At 42.7% G+C, this 17,252-nt stretch overlaps 1 protein-coding gene across 1 annotated transcript; it reads left to right on the top strand.

The window, feature by feature from the left end:
- The first annotated feature begins 491 nt into the window (after positions 1 to 491).
- Positions 492 to 16,994, top strand: LOC115191911 (protein FRG1). The gene is made up of 9 exons (XM_029749931.1): positions 492 to 663; positions 881 to 948; positions 1,058 to 1,180; positions 13,604 to 13,661; positions 13,965 to 14,079; positions 14,362 to 14,466; positions 14,693 to 14,784; positions 16,245 to 16,355; positions 16,792 to 16,994. Exons 1-9 carry the CDS (start codon positions 560 to 562, stop codon positions 16,826 to 16,828), a joined length of 813 nt encoding a protein of 270 aa, XP_029605791.1. The 5' UTR covers positions 492 to 559; the 3' UTR covers positions 16,829 to 16,994.
- The last annotated feature ends 258 nt before the right edge of the window (positions 16,995 to 17,252 follow it).

A 17,252-nucleotide genomic window follows, 5' to 3' on the forward strand; every position in this document is an offset into this window, starting at 1 on the left:
TAGTGAAAAGCATGAGCTGTTGCACACCCAAAAATGTTAGTAGAGGTGCTGACTACTGTAACAGCGAGTAAACTGTAGGCTTTAGAAAATAAACGGAGTCACAAACACTCTATATAATCTCCCAGTAATGTATTGGTTAAACCACAAACGTTTTGGCATCACTGTGCTTTCTTCAGGGTAATGTCATGAATGCTTGAACCAGGTTATGTAGACAAACAGTGCAATTAGTGCAACCAATGACCATAGTAACCCAGAAGAAACGTTGGTGGTTTACTTTACCCAACAAATTACTGTGAGCTTATATAGAGCGTGTACGACTCTCTGTCACACTTAGTAACACATAATTAGTAACACATCAACTTTTACATTGACCAAAAAAAATGCTGCAAAACAAAAAAGACATTATTCTGAATCAGAACACATCATTCAATGTATTTTCTGAAAACATACAATGTTAATAATATATTCTCCAAAGAATGGATGTCTCTCGTTTGGTAACTGATATTTGTTTTCACCTCGACAGCCACCGTACTCGCATGTTGTTTTCGTTCGTTTGTTTATGTTGTTAGCTTGGTGGCTAGCTAGTTTCCCATCATCTGAAGATATGGCTGACTATTCAAAAGTGAAAATAACAAAACTTGTTTTGAAAGGACAAAACAAGGGGTGAGTTTATTCCTCAACATCGAATTCAATATTTGTTTGTGTAGAAGATGGCGAATCGAGCTGGCTAATAATGCTATCTAGCTAGCTATCGTTCATCGACTGACCAGGCATTAACAGTTAGCTGCTGACTAATGTTAGCTAGCTAACTGTTTGCTATTTTCCTTTTCCCCAATTTCTAATTTGACCTTGCTAATGTTGATCCACAAATGTCTTGTAGAAAGAAGAAGAAGCACAAGGATAAGAAAAGAAAAAGGGACGATGCACAAGATAAACCGGATATTGTTGGTATGTTTGCTGGTCATTCTTGGCAGCTAGCTACGTAGTTAGCTAGTTGAAAAGGGTTCTTATGATACTCCACAAAGTAGAAAACAATCATGTTTTTTCTGCTTTCTAGGTGGATGGTGGTGTATCAGTGGCTTTGGGGAGATTTCAGGAACGGTTGCAATAGAGATGCAGGCTAATTCCTACATCCATGCCCTGGATACTGGTCTGTTCACAGTTGGTGCACCACATCAAGGTAAGAAAAGTGAGACTATCTTTAGCTAAATGTACCTATTTCCTTTGTAGTAGGCTACTTCTCATCCAAGTCACGTAGAGCTCTGGTCAAACGTAGTGCACAATAATATAGGGTGTCATGTGTTTTGTCATTTATGCATGATGCGACTTGATTGGACAGGGGGAAGTGTTCGAGAGACATTTAGCCATTTTTTGCATCATTGAGTCGATAGGGTTCATTTTGAAGTGTTGGTGCTGTGTGTGGGGCATGATCAAAATGTTATGCTTAAGTAAGTGGCGTATGGGAGCATTGTAACTGCCTCAACCCAGAGGCTTTTGTGGTACAGTCCGTTAGGCTTTCACCTCTGCACCGCATGAGCTAGGGGTTGAGTCCCTGTTACAGCTCTCGCTCTCCTGCTCCACCTGTTACCGGGAGGGAGGTTGAACGTAGTGGAACTTTTGATTTGTTTAGATACAGATTACTGTGTAAGACTGTTATGAGACAAACACTGGAAGAGATTGCAAACTACAGGTATCAAATAGGGGGCTTATGCACAATTCAAGACCTAAGGGTAAGTCCTTTTGAATTCAATCACTTTTTGACAGCACCCCTTTTTGATTTGAAGTAAACCTTCCATACATATTTGCCCTCAGAAAGTTACTTTTTGTAATAGTTTGACAGCACTGTTTGACAGCTTTTAAATTATATCAAACTCAACAGTTTATCTTTTCCAGTGATGAAGACATGGATGTCTCATGGTATGGTGGGATGTGCAAAATGTGTCAACTTTGAGGACCCTTATCTCCTGAATGTTTTGGCATTCAGGTCCAAAAAGTCACTTTCTGACAAATGTTTCCATGGGCAAACATGTTATTGAAAGTTTTTTGTTTAAATGGATTTACCCCTAACACAAATATTTGGGGCAGGGTTACTCATCACAAGACATGAGTACTGAGTAGGGTTGCACATTTTGGGGAATATTCAGAGGTGGGAATTAACAGGAATGTATGGGAATTAATTAAAATATATATGCAAATTAATACCATTTAAATGTAGATGTTTTTTGCATTGGATATATTTACCATATCATATGGAGACAGAAACATAAACCTTTTACCTTATCATAAGTAGACATATAATTTTAAATCATTCCAATATAAATAATTTTAAAAACTACTTAGTTACGAATTGAACTTGAATTAAAGGATTTGACTCTTTACATGGAATGGTTTTATTGAACAACAGAAGAAAGGGAATATTGAATGATCCCCAAAGATCCATCGCATCTCCCAAAAACGTTTTCAACATACATCTGTAAAATGATAGTCTAGAAACTAAAGCTTTGGTTGTCTTCCTCTCAGGCTTCCATGTCTTCTCCCTGGACCTCCTTAATGTCCACCTCTTGAACATCAGACTGAGGCCTCATCTTCACTGTCATTTTCCAACCTTGTTGAGGATGGCTCGTTGTCAGGCTCAAAAAGCCTCAAATTTGCCTGGGTGGCCACCGATTTTTCAACCTTTGTATTGGTCAGCCTGTTGTGTGCTTTGGTGTGTGAGTTCCCAAACAAGGACCAGTTGTGCTCTGATTTGGAGGATGATGAAGGCAACGGGTAAGAGCCTCAGATCCATAAAGTCCCTTCCACCAGGTGGCTAATGAGATATGTTGGCACGACTGCCATATTGCATCTCCATCCCAAAGCCCTTGCTTGGAAGTATACTTTGCCAGACTGCCAAAACCTTGCCCTCATTCAGCCCAAGGTGGCGAGACATGGTAGTGATGACACCATATGGCTTGTTCATCTCTGCACCAGACAGGATGCTCTTGCCAGCATACTTGGGGTCCAACATGTACGCTGCGGCATGTACAGTGGGGGGAAAAAAGTATTTGATCCCCTGCTGATTTTGTACGTTTGCCTACTTACAAAGAAATGATCAGTCTATAATTTTAATGGTAGGTTTATTTGAACAGTGAGAGACAGAATAACAACAAAAAATCCAGAAAAACACATGTCAAAAATGTTATAATATTAGTTGCATTTTAATGAGGGAAATAAGTATTTGACCCCTCTGCAAAACATGACTTAGTACTTGGTGGCAAAACCCTTGTTGGCAATCACAGAGGTCAGACGTTTCTTGTAGTTGGCCACCAGGTTTGCACACATCTCAGGAGGGATTTTGTCCCACTCCTCTTTGCAGATCTTCTCCAAGTCATTAAGGTTTCGAGGCTGACGTTTGGCAACTCAAACCTTCAGCTCCCTCCACAGATTTTCTATGGTATTAAGGTCTGGAGACTGTCTAGGCCACTCCAGGACCTTAATGTGCTTCTTCTTGAGCCACTCCTTTGTTGCCTTGGCCGTGTGTTTTGGGTCATTGTCATGCTGGAATACCCATCCACGACCCATTTTCAATGCCCTGGCTGAGGGAAGGATGTTCTCACCCAAGATTTGACGGTACATGGCCCTGTCCATCATCCCTTTGATGTGGTGAAGTTGTCCTGGCCCCTTAGCAGAAAAACACCCCCAAAGCATAATGTTTCCACCTCCATGTTTGACGGTGGAGATGGTGTTCTTGGGGTCATAGGCAGCATTCCTCCTCCTCCAAACACGGCGAGTTGAGTTGATGCCAAAGAGCTCCATTTTGGTCTCATCTGACCACAACACTTTCACCAGTTGTCCTCTGAATCATTCAGATGTTCATTGGCAAACTTCAGACGGGCATGTATATGTATTCTTGAACAGAGGGACCTTGCGGGCGCTGCAGGATTTCAGTCCTTCACGGCGTAGTGTGTTACCAATTGTTTTCTTGGTGACTATGGTCCCAGCTGCCTTGAGATCATTGACAAGATCCTCCCGTGTAGTTCTGGGCTGATTCCTCACCGTTCTCATGATCATTGCAACCCCAGGAGGTGAGATCTTGCATGGAGCCCCAGGCCGAGGGATATTGACAGTTCTTTTGTGTTTCTACCATTTGCGAATAATCGCACCAAATCTTGTCACCTTCTCACCAAGCTGCTTGGCGATGGTCTTGTAGCCCATTCCAGCCTTGTGTAGGTCTACAATCTTTACCCTGACATCCTTGGAGAGCTCTTTGGTCTTGGCCATGGTGGAGAGTTTGGAATCTGATTGATTGATTGCTTCTGTGGACAGGTGTCTTTTTAACAGGTAACAAGCTGCGGTTAGGAGCACTCCCTTTAAGAGTGTGCTCCTAATCTCAGCTCGTTACCTGTATAAAAGACACCTGGGAGCCAGAAATCTTTCTGATTGAGAGGGGGTCAAATACTTATTTCCCTCATTAAAATGCAAATCAATTTATACAATTTTGACATGCGTTTTCTGGATATTTTTGTTGTTATTCTGTCTCTCACTGTTCAAATAAACCTACCATTAAAATGATAGACTGATCCTTTCTTTATCAGTGGGCAAACGTACAAAATCAGCAGGGGATCAAATACTTTTTTCCCCCACTGTATGGGCTTTAGGCAGAAGTGTTCATACTTTTTGATGTATTTCAGAAATGCAGTTTCCTCTGCTTGGAGCAACAGTGAAGTGGGCATGGCAGTATGGATTTCTTCTCTTACATCTGCAAGCAGAGTCTGAACATCAGACAGGATGGCATTGTCTCTCTAAATCTGTGCAATGGCTACTGCTATAGGTTTCAGGCTGCTTACCACTCTCTCCCAAAATACATCATCCAGGGGGGATCCTCTTGATGGGGCTGTCCATATCGGCAGACTGTGATATGGCAATTTCTTGGAGAGACTCCTTCCGCTCCAAGATACTGCCAAACATGATGACAACCCCACCCCAACGGGTGTTGCTGGGCAGCTTCAATGTGGTGCTCTTATTCTTCTCACTTTGCTTGGTGAGGTAGATTGCTGCTATAACTTGATGACCCTTCACATACCTAACCATTTCCTTGACTCTCTTGTAGAGTGTGTTCATTGTTTTCAGTGTCATAATGTCCTTGAGGAGCAGATTCAATGCATGAGCAGCACAGCCAATGGGTGTGATGTGAGGGTAGGACTCCTCCACTTTAGACCAAGCAGCTTTCATGTTCGCAGCATTGTCTGTCACCAGTGCAAATACCTTCTGTTGTCCAAAGTCATTGATGACTGCCTTCTGCAATGTAGAGACCGGTTTATCTGTTGTCCCTTGTGTCTGTGCTCTTGTAGAATACTGGTTGAGGGGTGGAGATGATATAGTTAATTATTCCTTGCCCACAAACATTCGACCACCACCATCAGAGATGATTGCAATACAGTCTGCTTTATCTATGATTGCTTGACCTTCACTTGAACTCTTTTGAACTCTGTATCCAGCAAATTAGTAGATAAAGCATGTCTGGTTGGAGGGGTGTATGCTGGGCGAAGAACATTCAAAAATCTCTTCAATACACATTGCCTGTGAGCATCAGAGGTGAACCAGTTGCATACACAGCTTGAGAAAGACATTCCTCAGCATTTCTTTGACTACGTTTCTCTATGGAGTCAAAAAAACTTCTAATTCCAGGAGGACCATGAGCTGTTAATATCGATAAGGTGTCTGATGCATCATTTTCACCTCGAATAGAAGTAGAGGGACTTTTGTTAGAAGTTGCTTGTTGTGAGCGCTGAGGGAACTTTATGCACTTGGCCAGATGGTTCTGCATCTTTGTTGCATTCTTCACATATGATGTGGCACAGTATTTTCAAATGTACACAGCTTTTCCTTCTACATTAGCTGCAGTGAAATGTCTCCACACATCAGATAGTGCCAGTGACATTTTCCTGTAAAGATTAGAAAGAAATTGTAAAAATTAAAATACAATTCCATGTACAGATAAATAGTTAAGCAGTTAGATTAAACAACTCCTTTGTAAGATACATTTTTTTAAATGAAACATGTATGGAAACAGGTGTATTAACACTCCTTAGTTAGCAGGCTCAAGCAAGCTAAAACCCACATGGTAGCAAAAACTAACTAGCAGAAATTGTTAACAAGTTAGAAATGATTTAAACACACTTTGCTGTAGGCTACTATTTACTAGTTACAAAAAATCATGTATGTCATATAAAATATATTCACCCCAACCAGTATTGTAATCCAAACTTACACGAAAGCATGTAGTCCTTGGCTCAGACAGTGTAGTAGTGTGGGCTCAATAGCATCTCATTAGTGTGCAAGATCTTGAGAATCAGCTGCACATGTGATGGAAGAATGCACTGTTCATGCAGAGGGTTGAAATTCCGTTGAATTGGGGATAGTTTAACCAAAATATGCCACAAGACCTAGAATTGCCTTATGTGTATCCCACAAAAAACATTCACTGTTATAAGCTAACTTTTTTGATGAATTCAAGCAAAATTCCCAAAATTCCCGGGCTTAACTTCTGGAAATTTACCGGAAAGTTTCCTACCCTTTGCAACCGTAGTACTGAGTAGCCTTTAGTTTGATCCACTAATTTGAATGGATGTCCACATAATTTTGTATATATATATATATATATATATATATATATAATATGCCATTTATTTCATGATGGTAAAACTGAATTGTTAGGATTAGGTCTGTAAGAGCTAAATTTATTGTATGGTCTGACAGCAGTGGGTAGAGTGGTGTTTTGTTGTTTTATAATACGGGCAGTAACACAGGACAGTCTGTTTCTCAGCAGCCTGGTGGTGCAGTCACCTCCCTTATTAGAGGGAGCGGGTCATGCAGTGGTTGTTCGAGAGTGTGCATGTACCTTGCCAGGTGCACTGCAGCCTGCTCTGCAGTGAGGGGAGCTGTGGTTGGACTGCTCCAACTCTGGAGATGGTCCTCAAGGCCCTCTGCACCCTGTCTAGTTGGGCCTGCTGCTTTTTACTGCATCCAACTAACATCACTTCACCGTATTCCAGACAAGGTCTAACCAGTATAGTATAGACTGTGACCAGATCTTCAGTGGGTAGGCCATTTCTGGCATGACCATCCACAAAGTGCAGGCATTTTGAGGCCTTCCTCACTGACTGCTCCACATGTGTGTCACCACTGAGGTTAGAGTCTTGATGAAAACCAAGATACTTAGTTGTTGTTACCACTGGTACTTCCTGTCCTTCTAGGATTAGTGGTGCGGGTTGTGGATGGTCTCTAGAATAACATATCTGAATTTCCAGACTTTTTCCCATTCAGGAGCATGTTGTTGGATGTGGCCCCATCATCCAGCTGCTTTTGCCTCCAAGCCCATGGAAGTGTCCTCCTGGATGCTGGTTAGTTGTATATGGCTCGGGACAGCCCTACATCATCAGCATACCCAGTGTCACTGAACTTTTCGGTTGGACATGTGAAGGATAAACGGATATGGTGAGACGACGCCCTCTTGTGGCACACCAGAAGTGGCCTCTGACCAGGGGCTGAATGTGCCATTCATCATCACCATCTGCCTTCTTCCGCTGGTGTAGATGTGGAGCCAGGCTAGTAACCACAGACACAGTTAAATGTCAGCCAGATGTTGCAGGAGCTTTGAGAGGGTAGTTTGGCAAGCTATCGCCAAAACACTTCTTGAATCCCCTCATCTCTGTAGCATCCCTAGCAGCTCAGCTGCTGAAATCAACTGTGATTCAAGTGACTTGCACCAATGTTACCAACTTGGGTGGTCTGCACAACTCAAAACAGGTTGGCCCACTAAACTAAAGGCATCTTCGCGTCTCAGAAGAAACTCATGGGGTCGTAGTTTCAATTGGAACTTGATTTACTTATAATCATCATACATTATGATTATCATAAGTGATGGGTATTGTAAGGTATGGTCGCGCAACTGGTAGATTGAGCACACGTTGTTTGTGAACTTAATCTGCTTAAGTCAAGGCGGTGTGGTGTCTTGTGCAACCGTTTAGATGGCAACTTCACTCAAGTTGTCAGAATGAGTAACTCTAAAATGGCTGTAAATTCTTAAATGATTTCACTTTGCAATTCAAACTAACAAGATTGAAATGAAGGAGAGAGAGAGAAATCTAAAGTTATCCTGTTGATTGTTCCCTCTTATAAAGTCGTTTTTGAAATGCAAGCCAGCCCAGCATGTCACTTGCATTTACTTGAATTGTCTGCATCGGGGCCTCCCGAGTGGCGCAGCGGTCTACAGATCCGGGTTTGATCCCGGGCTGTGTCGCAGCCGACCACGACCGGGAGACTCATGAGGCAGCGCACAATTGGCCCAGCGTCGTCCGGGTTAAGGGGGGTTTGGCCGCCTGGGATGTCCTTGTCCCATCGTGCTCTAGCGACTTGTGGCGGCCGGGCACATGCATGCTGACTTTGGTTGCCAGCTGTACAGTGTTTCCTCCTACACATTGGTGCGGCTGACTTCCGTGTTAAGTGAGCAGTGCGGCTTGCCGGGGTCGTGTTTCAGAGGATGCATGGCCTTCTCTCCCGAGTCCGTATGGGAGTTGCAGTGATGGGACAAGACTGTAACTACCAATTTGATATCACCAAAAAATGTAAATACACTTTTTTGTGTCTGTGTTGGATTCTGTAATCCGGCATTATAGACAGAGCAAATGGAGCTGGTAACCGTCTGGAATTAATGAATCCCAGAAGAGAATGGAAGAAAATCTCCCCCATGATTTTCATGTTCCATTCTATTCCAATACGAAGCGAGGAAACCAAAGAGCCGTAATAGACGTCACGTTCCATTAGCCTGGCAAAGTGGCAGGGAATTTTTTGTGTCATTCATTTGTGGAGATTGGGGGGGGGTTCGCTAATTGTTTCTTCCAACTTTTATTTTCTTGCTTTTTCGATGACCGCCGCATTCGATGGCTGCCTGCGTGCGGTACCAAGCGTTTTGAAATCTAAACCAATTTTGTCCTAAACGGTATAGGATTTAGTGGCGTTTCATTCTAAATCAATTTGAAATCACACTCTGAGAGAGTGGACACGGAAAATGAAAGGGAGAACTGAACTACTATGTTGTTCCAGAAGCTATTAGGACATTCATTTCTGCACAGCTTGCCGGATAATGGTTTAGCGAGGAAGCTGGAATTGCTCCTCCACACACACACACACACACCAGGCATTAATCTATTTCTTTGTCCTCTCAAGCACGTTATTGGATATCATCAATATGAATCCGGTGCTAGCTACAATTTATGGTGCCCATCCACTTGCAGAGGCAGGAAGACAATGAAATATTTGGAGGAAATGTCTTGCACAGCTCTGTGATAGGTTAGAATGCAACAAGGTAACAGGCAAAGAGCTCTCTTGTCTCATGGTTTATGGATATCAAGATCCAAATGAGTATCATTGACCTAATGTTATTGCGATTCCTTGCCTCTTAAATGCATAGTTTTGCAGCACAACATTTAAATTGGTCACGTTTTCATACCACCAAGTGGTATTGTGTCTAGGGTCCACAATAGATAGCATCTGAGCGCGAGTATCCGGACCCACTGGGTAGTTTAAGGTGAAAACTGTAGTCCACAATCTAAAATGAACGGGAAAGATTGGCACCAACCATTTCATTTTGATTGTATGTTTACCGTTCCAAGTTGGTGTGCATGACAAGTTATAGGGACATTGCCAACGTGTGCTGGAATCACATCTTTGAATCCAGGCTCACAGACGATATGCTTCGTCTCCCCACTGTTAGCCCCACTGACTAGCAAGCCAGAGCTCCATTACACCAGCCCCTGAGCCTCAGGGAAAAGGCCTTGACTTGGGGGTGGAACACCTAACCTAACTAGCCAAGCTAGACTAAATGGGAGTTTCCAGGCAAAAATTCTCTGCCCTAAAGCGAGACATGTTTTGAGAAATGTTCAATAAAATCCATCCACCCTCCAAAGACAGAAACGCAGACCTGGGATTCAACTCACGGTTTTTCATTGAAGAGGGAGAAAGAGGGAAAACGGCCAGGAGAATAAAACGTGAACTATTCCTATTCCCTTGGTGAGGCTCTAACTTGGGAGGCAGGCTCATTTAAATGAGATGAAAGAGAAATAGAGTTACGGGGACAGAGAGAGAGAGAGATGATGTTTCTGCACTTTTATGGGATTTTCAGTAAGAAGGAAACCCGTCTAGAATAGTTTAGCCGTCTCAAGCTGAGCAAAGCCCTCAAGATGCTTAGTCACTGGATGCAGGAGACGTTGTGAATGCCCTCTGTGTAAGGTCAAGGGTCACAGGGAGATATAGGCCTGCTTTAGGGGATGGAATATGCTTAGACTATAACCAGTCTGACTATTGTGGTCTGAGAAACATGGTGGTATGTGAGCCAGGGGATTTTATTCGCTATCCCAATGCCCAATGATTGCACACAGAGGTGTGGTTTCCCAATTATCATTTGCATCAGTCTGTCCTTGAAATTGACAACCCCCTCTTAACTTTCCCTAAAGATGTGAGAACCTGTGATGGTCACATCCTTACGGAGTGTGTTTCTCGGTATGATTAACTAGCTTCCTTTCATCAATGGCCCCTGATCTGGCAGGACAAAGCAGAAGTAGAAATCCATCCACAACTTTTATCCATCACTGAGGAGAAAGGAAAGGACACTAGGGCATGAAGCTATAATGGGCAGTTATATATATATATATATATAGATATATAGATATATATATATATATATATATATATATATATATATATATATATACACTGCTCAAAAAAATAAAGGGAACACTTAAACAACACATCCTAGATCTGAATGAAATAAATAATCTTATTAAATACTTTTTTCTTTACATAGTTGAATGTGCTGACAACAAAATCACACAAAAATAATCAATGGAAATCCAATTTATCAAGCCATGGAGGTCTGGATTTGGAGTCACACTCAAAATTAAAGTGGAAAACCACACTACAGGCTGATCCAACTTTGATGTAATGTCCTTAAAACAAGTCAAAATGAGGCCTGTATGACCTCCCTACAACGCCTGGGCATGCTCCTGATGAGGTGGCGGATGGTCTCCTGAGGGATCTCCTCCCAGACCTGGACTAAAGCATCCGCCAACTCCTGGACAGTCTGTGGTGCAACGTGGCGTTGGTGGATGGAGCGAGACATGATGTCCAAGATGTGCTCAATTGGATTCAGGTCTGGGGAACGGGCGGGCCAGTCCATAGCATCAATGCCTTCCTCTTGCAGGAACTGCTGACACACTCCAGCCACATGAGGTCTAGCATTGTCTTGCATTAGGAGGAACCCAGGGCCAACCGCACCAGCATATGGTCTCACAAGGGGTCTGAGGATCTCATCTCGGTACCTAATGGCAGTCAGGCTACCTCTGGCGGGCACATGGAGGGCTGTGCGGCCCCCCAAAGAAAGGCCACCCCACACCATGACTGACCCACCGCCAAACCGGTCATGTTGGAGGATGTTGCAGGCAGCAGAACGTTCTCCACGGCGTCTCCAGACTCTGTCACGTCTGTCACGTGCTCAGTGTGAACCTGCTTTCATCTGTGAAGAGCACAGGGCGCCAGTGGCGAATTTGCCAATCTTGGTGTTCTCTGGCAAATGCCAAACGTCCTGCACGGTGTTGGGCTGAAAGCACAACCCCCACCTGTGGACGTCGGGCCCTCATACCACCCTCATGGAGTCTGTTTCTGACCGTTTGAGCAGACACATGCACATTTGTGGCCTGCTGGAGGTCATTTTGCAGGGCTCTGGCAGTGCTCCTCCTGCTCCTCCTTGCACAAAGGCGGAGGTAGCGGTCCTGCTGCTGGGTTGTTGCCCTCCTACGGCCTCCTCCACATCTCCTGATGTACTGGCCTGTCTCCTGGTAGCGCCTCCATACTCTGGACACTACGCTGACAGACACAGCAAACCTTCTTTTCACAGCTCGCATTGATGTGCCATCCTGGATGAGCTGCACTACCTGAGCCACTTGTGTGGGTTGTAGACTCCGTCTCATGCTACCACTAGAGTGAAAGCACCGCCAGCATTTAAAAGTGACCAAACATCAGCCAGGAAGCATAGGAACTGAGAAGTGGTCTATGGTCACCACCTGCAGAACCACTCCTTTATTGGGGGTGTCTTGCTTATTGCCTATAATTTCCACCTGTTGTCTATTCCATTTGCACAACAGCATGTGAAATGTATTGTCAATCAGTGTTGCTTCCTAAGTGGACAGTTTGATTTCACAGAAGTGTGATTGACTTGGAGTTACATTGTGTTGTTTAAGTGTTCCCTTTATTTTTTTGAGCAGTGTATGTATATATATATATATATATATATATATATATATATATATATATATATATATATATATATATATATATATATATATATATATATATATATATATATATATATATATATATATACACTGCTCAAAAAAATAAAGGGAACACTTAAACAACACATCCTAGATCTGAATATATATATATATATATATATAGATGATATGTATTATGTGAATATACAGTATACATCACATGCGACTAAGCAATTAGCCTATTAAAATGTTTATCTGACTCCATAAAGATAATGAATATATACAAGCAAGCATTAGGCAATATTTTCCAAGCATATAGATCCTAAGTTTAACTTGCAGGACAACGCGTGAACAAAGAAAGGCTTACTAAGCCAGAGACCTAGAAGTCTAGGAAAGGAGAATTGATCATGCAACCTTCCTCCATGGACTGGATACAGGATAAGAGAGAGAACAAAGGCATTTCATTCCATTTATAACATCTGAAGGTGTAACCTTTCAACCCAAAACCAACCACCATTGACCAATCAAACGATAAGTTGAGAGTAACCGAAACACTCCCGTGGCCGATCTCCACAGGGTGTCACCGCGTTTAGGGTGGTGCTTAAATTGGGGCAATGATTTCAAGTGGAACATTTTCTGAAGGGGTGGAGCCTTTAGCTGAGAGTTTCTGTTTTTTAAGGGGGTGGAGATTTCTCTAGTCTTATAGTATCTGTTCTCATACATCTCCCCCCCAGAACCTAATCGAGCATCTGATGCAATTACGCAAGATTTGAGGTCTGGGTTTCAGAGAGCAGGGTGGGTGTAGGCGATCGATAGCACACAGCAGCAACATCGTGTAGCCCGGGGTTGTGTGTTGTTAAGGACCATGAAGCATTAGTAAAACATGAAGGCTCTACGTCAGTACGTCTCAAGGGTAGAGGAAATGATGCAAATGGACTGTTTTTCAGAATGACACATCGTTATTGTACGTTAATACATCTGAGATCAAATGCATTGTATTGGGCACCACTGAAACAGACGTATTTTTCTTCCTCGATCACAAACCTGGCGAGAGAATGTGAGAAATGCTAATCGGGCCCAACGTTTCGACACTCTGAATGTTAAGTCGGCAGAGCCAAACTCCCAAATGTTTGAAGTGATAATAGAGTCATCTTGTTTTAATCCTCATTAAACCAAAACCAAAGCTCCTCTCGGATAAAAATAAGGAAAATAAAAAAGTGAAACTGCTCTGATTAGAATATCAATCAGGGTTTCGTGATTCTTAAAAGGGAAATGTTTTCTTTGATATTTTCCAGATGATGAAGGGCCAGACCCCCCGGAGCAGTTCACTGCCATCAAGCTGTCAGACTCTAGGTGCGTATGAAAGGAGTAAATATCACCTACGCACATTTTATGTTGACTTCTTCTCTCCAAATCTGAATAGAAAGTGTCCCCTGGTGAGTTATAATAGACTTTGGAAGAACAATTACAGTCTCTGCAGGTTTACAATTTTCTAAATACAAAATTGGATTTAAATGAGAACATTATAAAGGAGCATCACTTCTGTTGTTCAAATGGTCTTTATCTTTGAATAGTCTTTGGAAAAGTTTTTAGACACTCATATCAACCTGCCAGTATCCAGGAATGAATTTTGTTCTCCTGTGTTTTTCTCCCTAGGGTAGCCCTGAAGTCTGGCTATGGGAAGTATCTAGGGATCACCTCGGAGGGGGTCGTGGTGGGGCGTTCCGACGCCATTGGCTCCCGCGAACAGTGGGAGCCTGTTTTCCAGGACGTGAGTGAAGCAACTGTTAATCAAAAAAATTGTCATAGACTGTGATATAATGCCATTTCATATAGAACTTGTTGCATAGTAACCCTAAATATAGATAAGCCTCGTTTTCCTCACAGCTTGTTGCTTTGTTGATGCATATCGGAGTGAAAGCTTGACGTTCTCTGCATATAATTGAGCTTTTACCTCGTGAGGTGAAACTCATCTGTCAAATAATCTCTTAATTTCATTTCTGTTTGTCTTCCATTTTTTTTTTCTAATTTCTTTCTCTTTCCCCCGTTCCAGGGAAAAATGGCTCTCATGGCAGCAAATAGCTGTTTCATTTCTTACAGTGAAAGTGGGGACATTGAGGCCAAGAGCAAGTTGGCGGGGGACGACGAGATGGTGAAGGTGATGTATATATTTCACAAGGTCGCCCCATAACCCCCCCATCTATACTATAGAAATGACATCCCAATGGGGCAGTGTGAAGTTGGTGACGGAATGAAAAAACAAAATGTCTCTGAACATTAGGGGGGGGTCAAGATATTGCTATTCAACACGCAACTGTTTTGTGTTTTCCCCTCTCTCCTTCTGCCTCTCTCTCGATGATGATGATGATGATGATGATGAACAGATCCGGTCATGCGCGGAGAGGGAGGTCAAGCGAAACGACGACATTGCCGACGAGGACAGGGGCAACGTGAAGAACTGCGAGCTCAACTACGTGTATGTACTGTCTGTCTACCTAAGTCACACTCACAGTGGCAGCAACATTTGCAGCGGCAATCATACAAGGCTGTGATTCCATGCTCTCTAGTCTAGAGGTTGTAAACCCCTGTTGTACGGCTGATCTTGTCCAAATGAACATAAGTAATGGTAAAGGTATCGGAAATGCCATGGCCTGCCCTATATCACGACAATGTTTTATGCGTTTATGAATAACTTTAAGACAGACCTTTTTGTCAGATATGCCCAACAAGGATCAACAGTGGACTGTTATCCTAAATTACTGTGCAGTACTGCAATTATACCGAAATTGTTCATACTGGCTGCATATCTGTATTTTGAAAGTTCTATATCTTTAACTTGATTGTTGACATGCAAAACATATTGGGACAATATCAACAATGGACTAATAGTTTTGGGGTGGATTTTTCCTTTAAATTCTCACAGTAGTGTGGGGGGGGGGGTGGGCATTTTATGTAGAAAAGACAACCAGGAAGGTGGAGGGGTTGAACACTGTGACATTCCGTAGACAGACAGTGATTTCCCCCCCATTTTCATCCGACAACCTTCCACTCTGCTTCTGCGAGATTTTGACAACTAATTCACAGGCCCGGATGCACAAGGAGGAGGAGGTTGCTGGTGGGGGGGAGCGTAGAGGCGCCACCTCATCAATCCCGCTCCCTTAAAAGGCCGATTGATGGGCCAACGCTGCGGGGATGGAAATGGGAACGAGAACGGAACCACCGCTGCCGCTTTTACGGCCCGCGGCGGCCCATTAAGTTCTGAGGGCTAAGCGTGAACAAGGCTGTCATTGTGTTCCGTTTCTCCTCTTCCCACCTCAACTTCGTGTTCCATTTTTTTATCTTCCCCCTCTCTCCATCGTTTTTTATTTTAGAGGAGGAAAAAACACAGGGGAAATGGACTCATCATGTTGACGTGCTGATAATGGCTGCCCTTGAGCACGTCATCGTGATGTAGTGCTTAGCATCCCAGAGCGTGTTGCGTGAACAGAGCGCTGCCCGTGAATCATAAACCACTGACAGACTGTAACCACTGCTAGAGGGCCTATTGCACTCTGTATGTATCTACTATCAGGACTGTTTACTTCAATGGAAATGGCACGGTACTTGCGAGTTTATGTTGCTCTATACACATTTGTCATTGATAATAGTAGTCAGGTTTATGCCCCAGAGTGCATCGTTATTTATATTCCGGACTCTGACATTGCTCTTTCTAATATTTCTTAATTATTTTATTTTGGGGATTTGCATGTTTTTTTTGTTTTGTATTGTTAGGTATTACTGCACTGTCGGAGCTAGGAACATAAGCATTTCACTACACCTGTGATTAGATTTTTGTTCAGTGATGTTATTCTTTGTGTTTGATAGTGGCGTGTGACTGGTCCGTCCATGTCTTGTCATTTGAAATGTCTCACTGAACACGGATTTCTGATATTACAGAAAGAAGTTCCAGAGTTTCCAGGACAGGCGGCTGAGGGTGAACGAGGAGGACAGCATCACACTGAAGATGGCCCGGAAAGACGGGAAGTTCCACGAAGAGCTGTTAGACAGGTGGGAAAAACATCTTCACAATGAGGCAAATCCTAAACTTCCACTTAAGTCTAATTTTCATTCAGTCTCCCATTGACATCAATGCATGACTAAGTGAAAATTTGATTTCAGTGGAGGTAGCTGCCCCAAAGGAAACAACCGCACACAAATTGGTTTTAATGATCAACACAAACTTCCTTGCCAAGAAATCGCTCTGGAACTGGTCCAAATTACTGTTGACATGACTCCTACTGATGGCCATTTTAATAGCAGGAGTCGGTCACATAACTGGTCAAACTGCCAACATACTCTTAACCTATTTGCGCAAACCTGTTTCAATTCAACATGTGATTCAACAAGCTGATTTGTCAAATGATAGCTAATTACATTGTCTGGTGGATAGTGGTGATGTAAGGACTAAAAATAACCACTTGTGACTTTTTTTGTTTGTCCACAGGAGAGCCAAGATGAAAGCAGACCGATACTGCAAGTGAAGATACAAGAGTTTATGGATTGTCCACTCGTCTTTCAATGTCTTATGTTAAAATCAAAAAGGCTCTCTTTTTTTATTAGTTTGATTTGTTTGACTGGCATTGATGAATCTGATTTGATGGAACTTTTTATCATGAATACATTTTATTTGGTTAAGAGAAAGTAAAACTGCGGTTATTGTGTAATTTCAATCCCTAAACCCCTTCCCTAGCTGGCTCCTCAGAAGACTGAATAGCTTGTTTTACTGAGTTTCCTTATGTGTCATATCTCAGATAATGAACAGCAGTAGTGGTTATGGTGAACTGGATTGTATTCGAGAGATTACCCAGTGACCAATTTTCCTGTAAATCATTGCTAACATGCCTACCACCACTATCTTTGTTTTGCCCTAAAAAACTGCAGATCAGTAGATCTGTTAGATGTTTG

Source organism: Salmo trutta, chromosome 4 (assembly GCF_901001165.1).
Source record: "Salmo trutta chromosome 4, fSalTru1.1, whole genome shotgun sequence".
NCBI lineage: Eukaryota > Metazoa > Chordata > Actinopteri > Salmoniformes > Salmonidae > Salmo > Salmo trutta.

Excerpts from the sequence above, each read along its gene's own strand:
- LOC115191911 (XM_029749931.1), top strand. The coding sequence starts at position 560 with ATGTTGTTAGCTTGGTGGCTAGCTAGTTTCCCATCATCTGAAGATATG. Across the intron at positions 14,080-14,361 it reads GGGAGCCTGTTTTCCAGGAC|GGAAAAATGGCTCTCATGGC; the intron begins GTGAGTGAAGCA and ends CCCCCGTTCCAG. Across the intron at positions 14,467-14,692 it reads GGGACGACGAGATGGTGAAG|ATCCGGTCATGCGCGGAGAG; the intron begins GTGATGTATATA and ends GATGATGAACAG.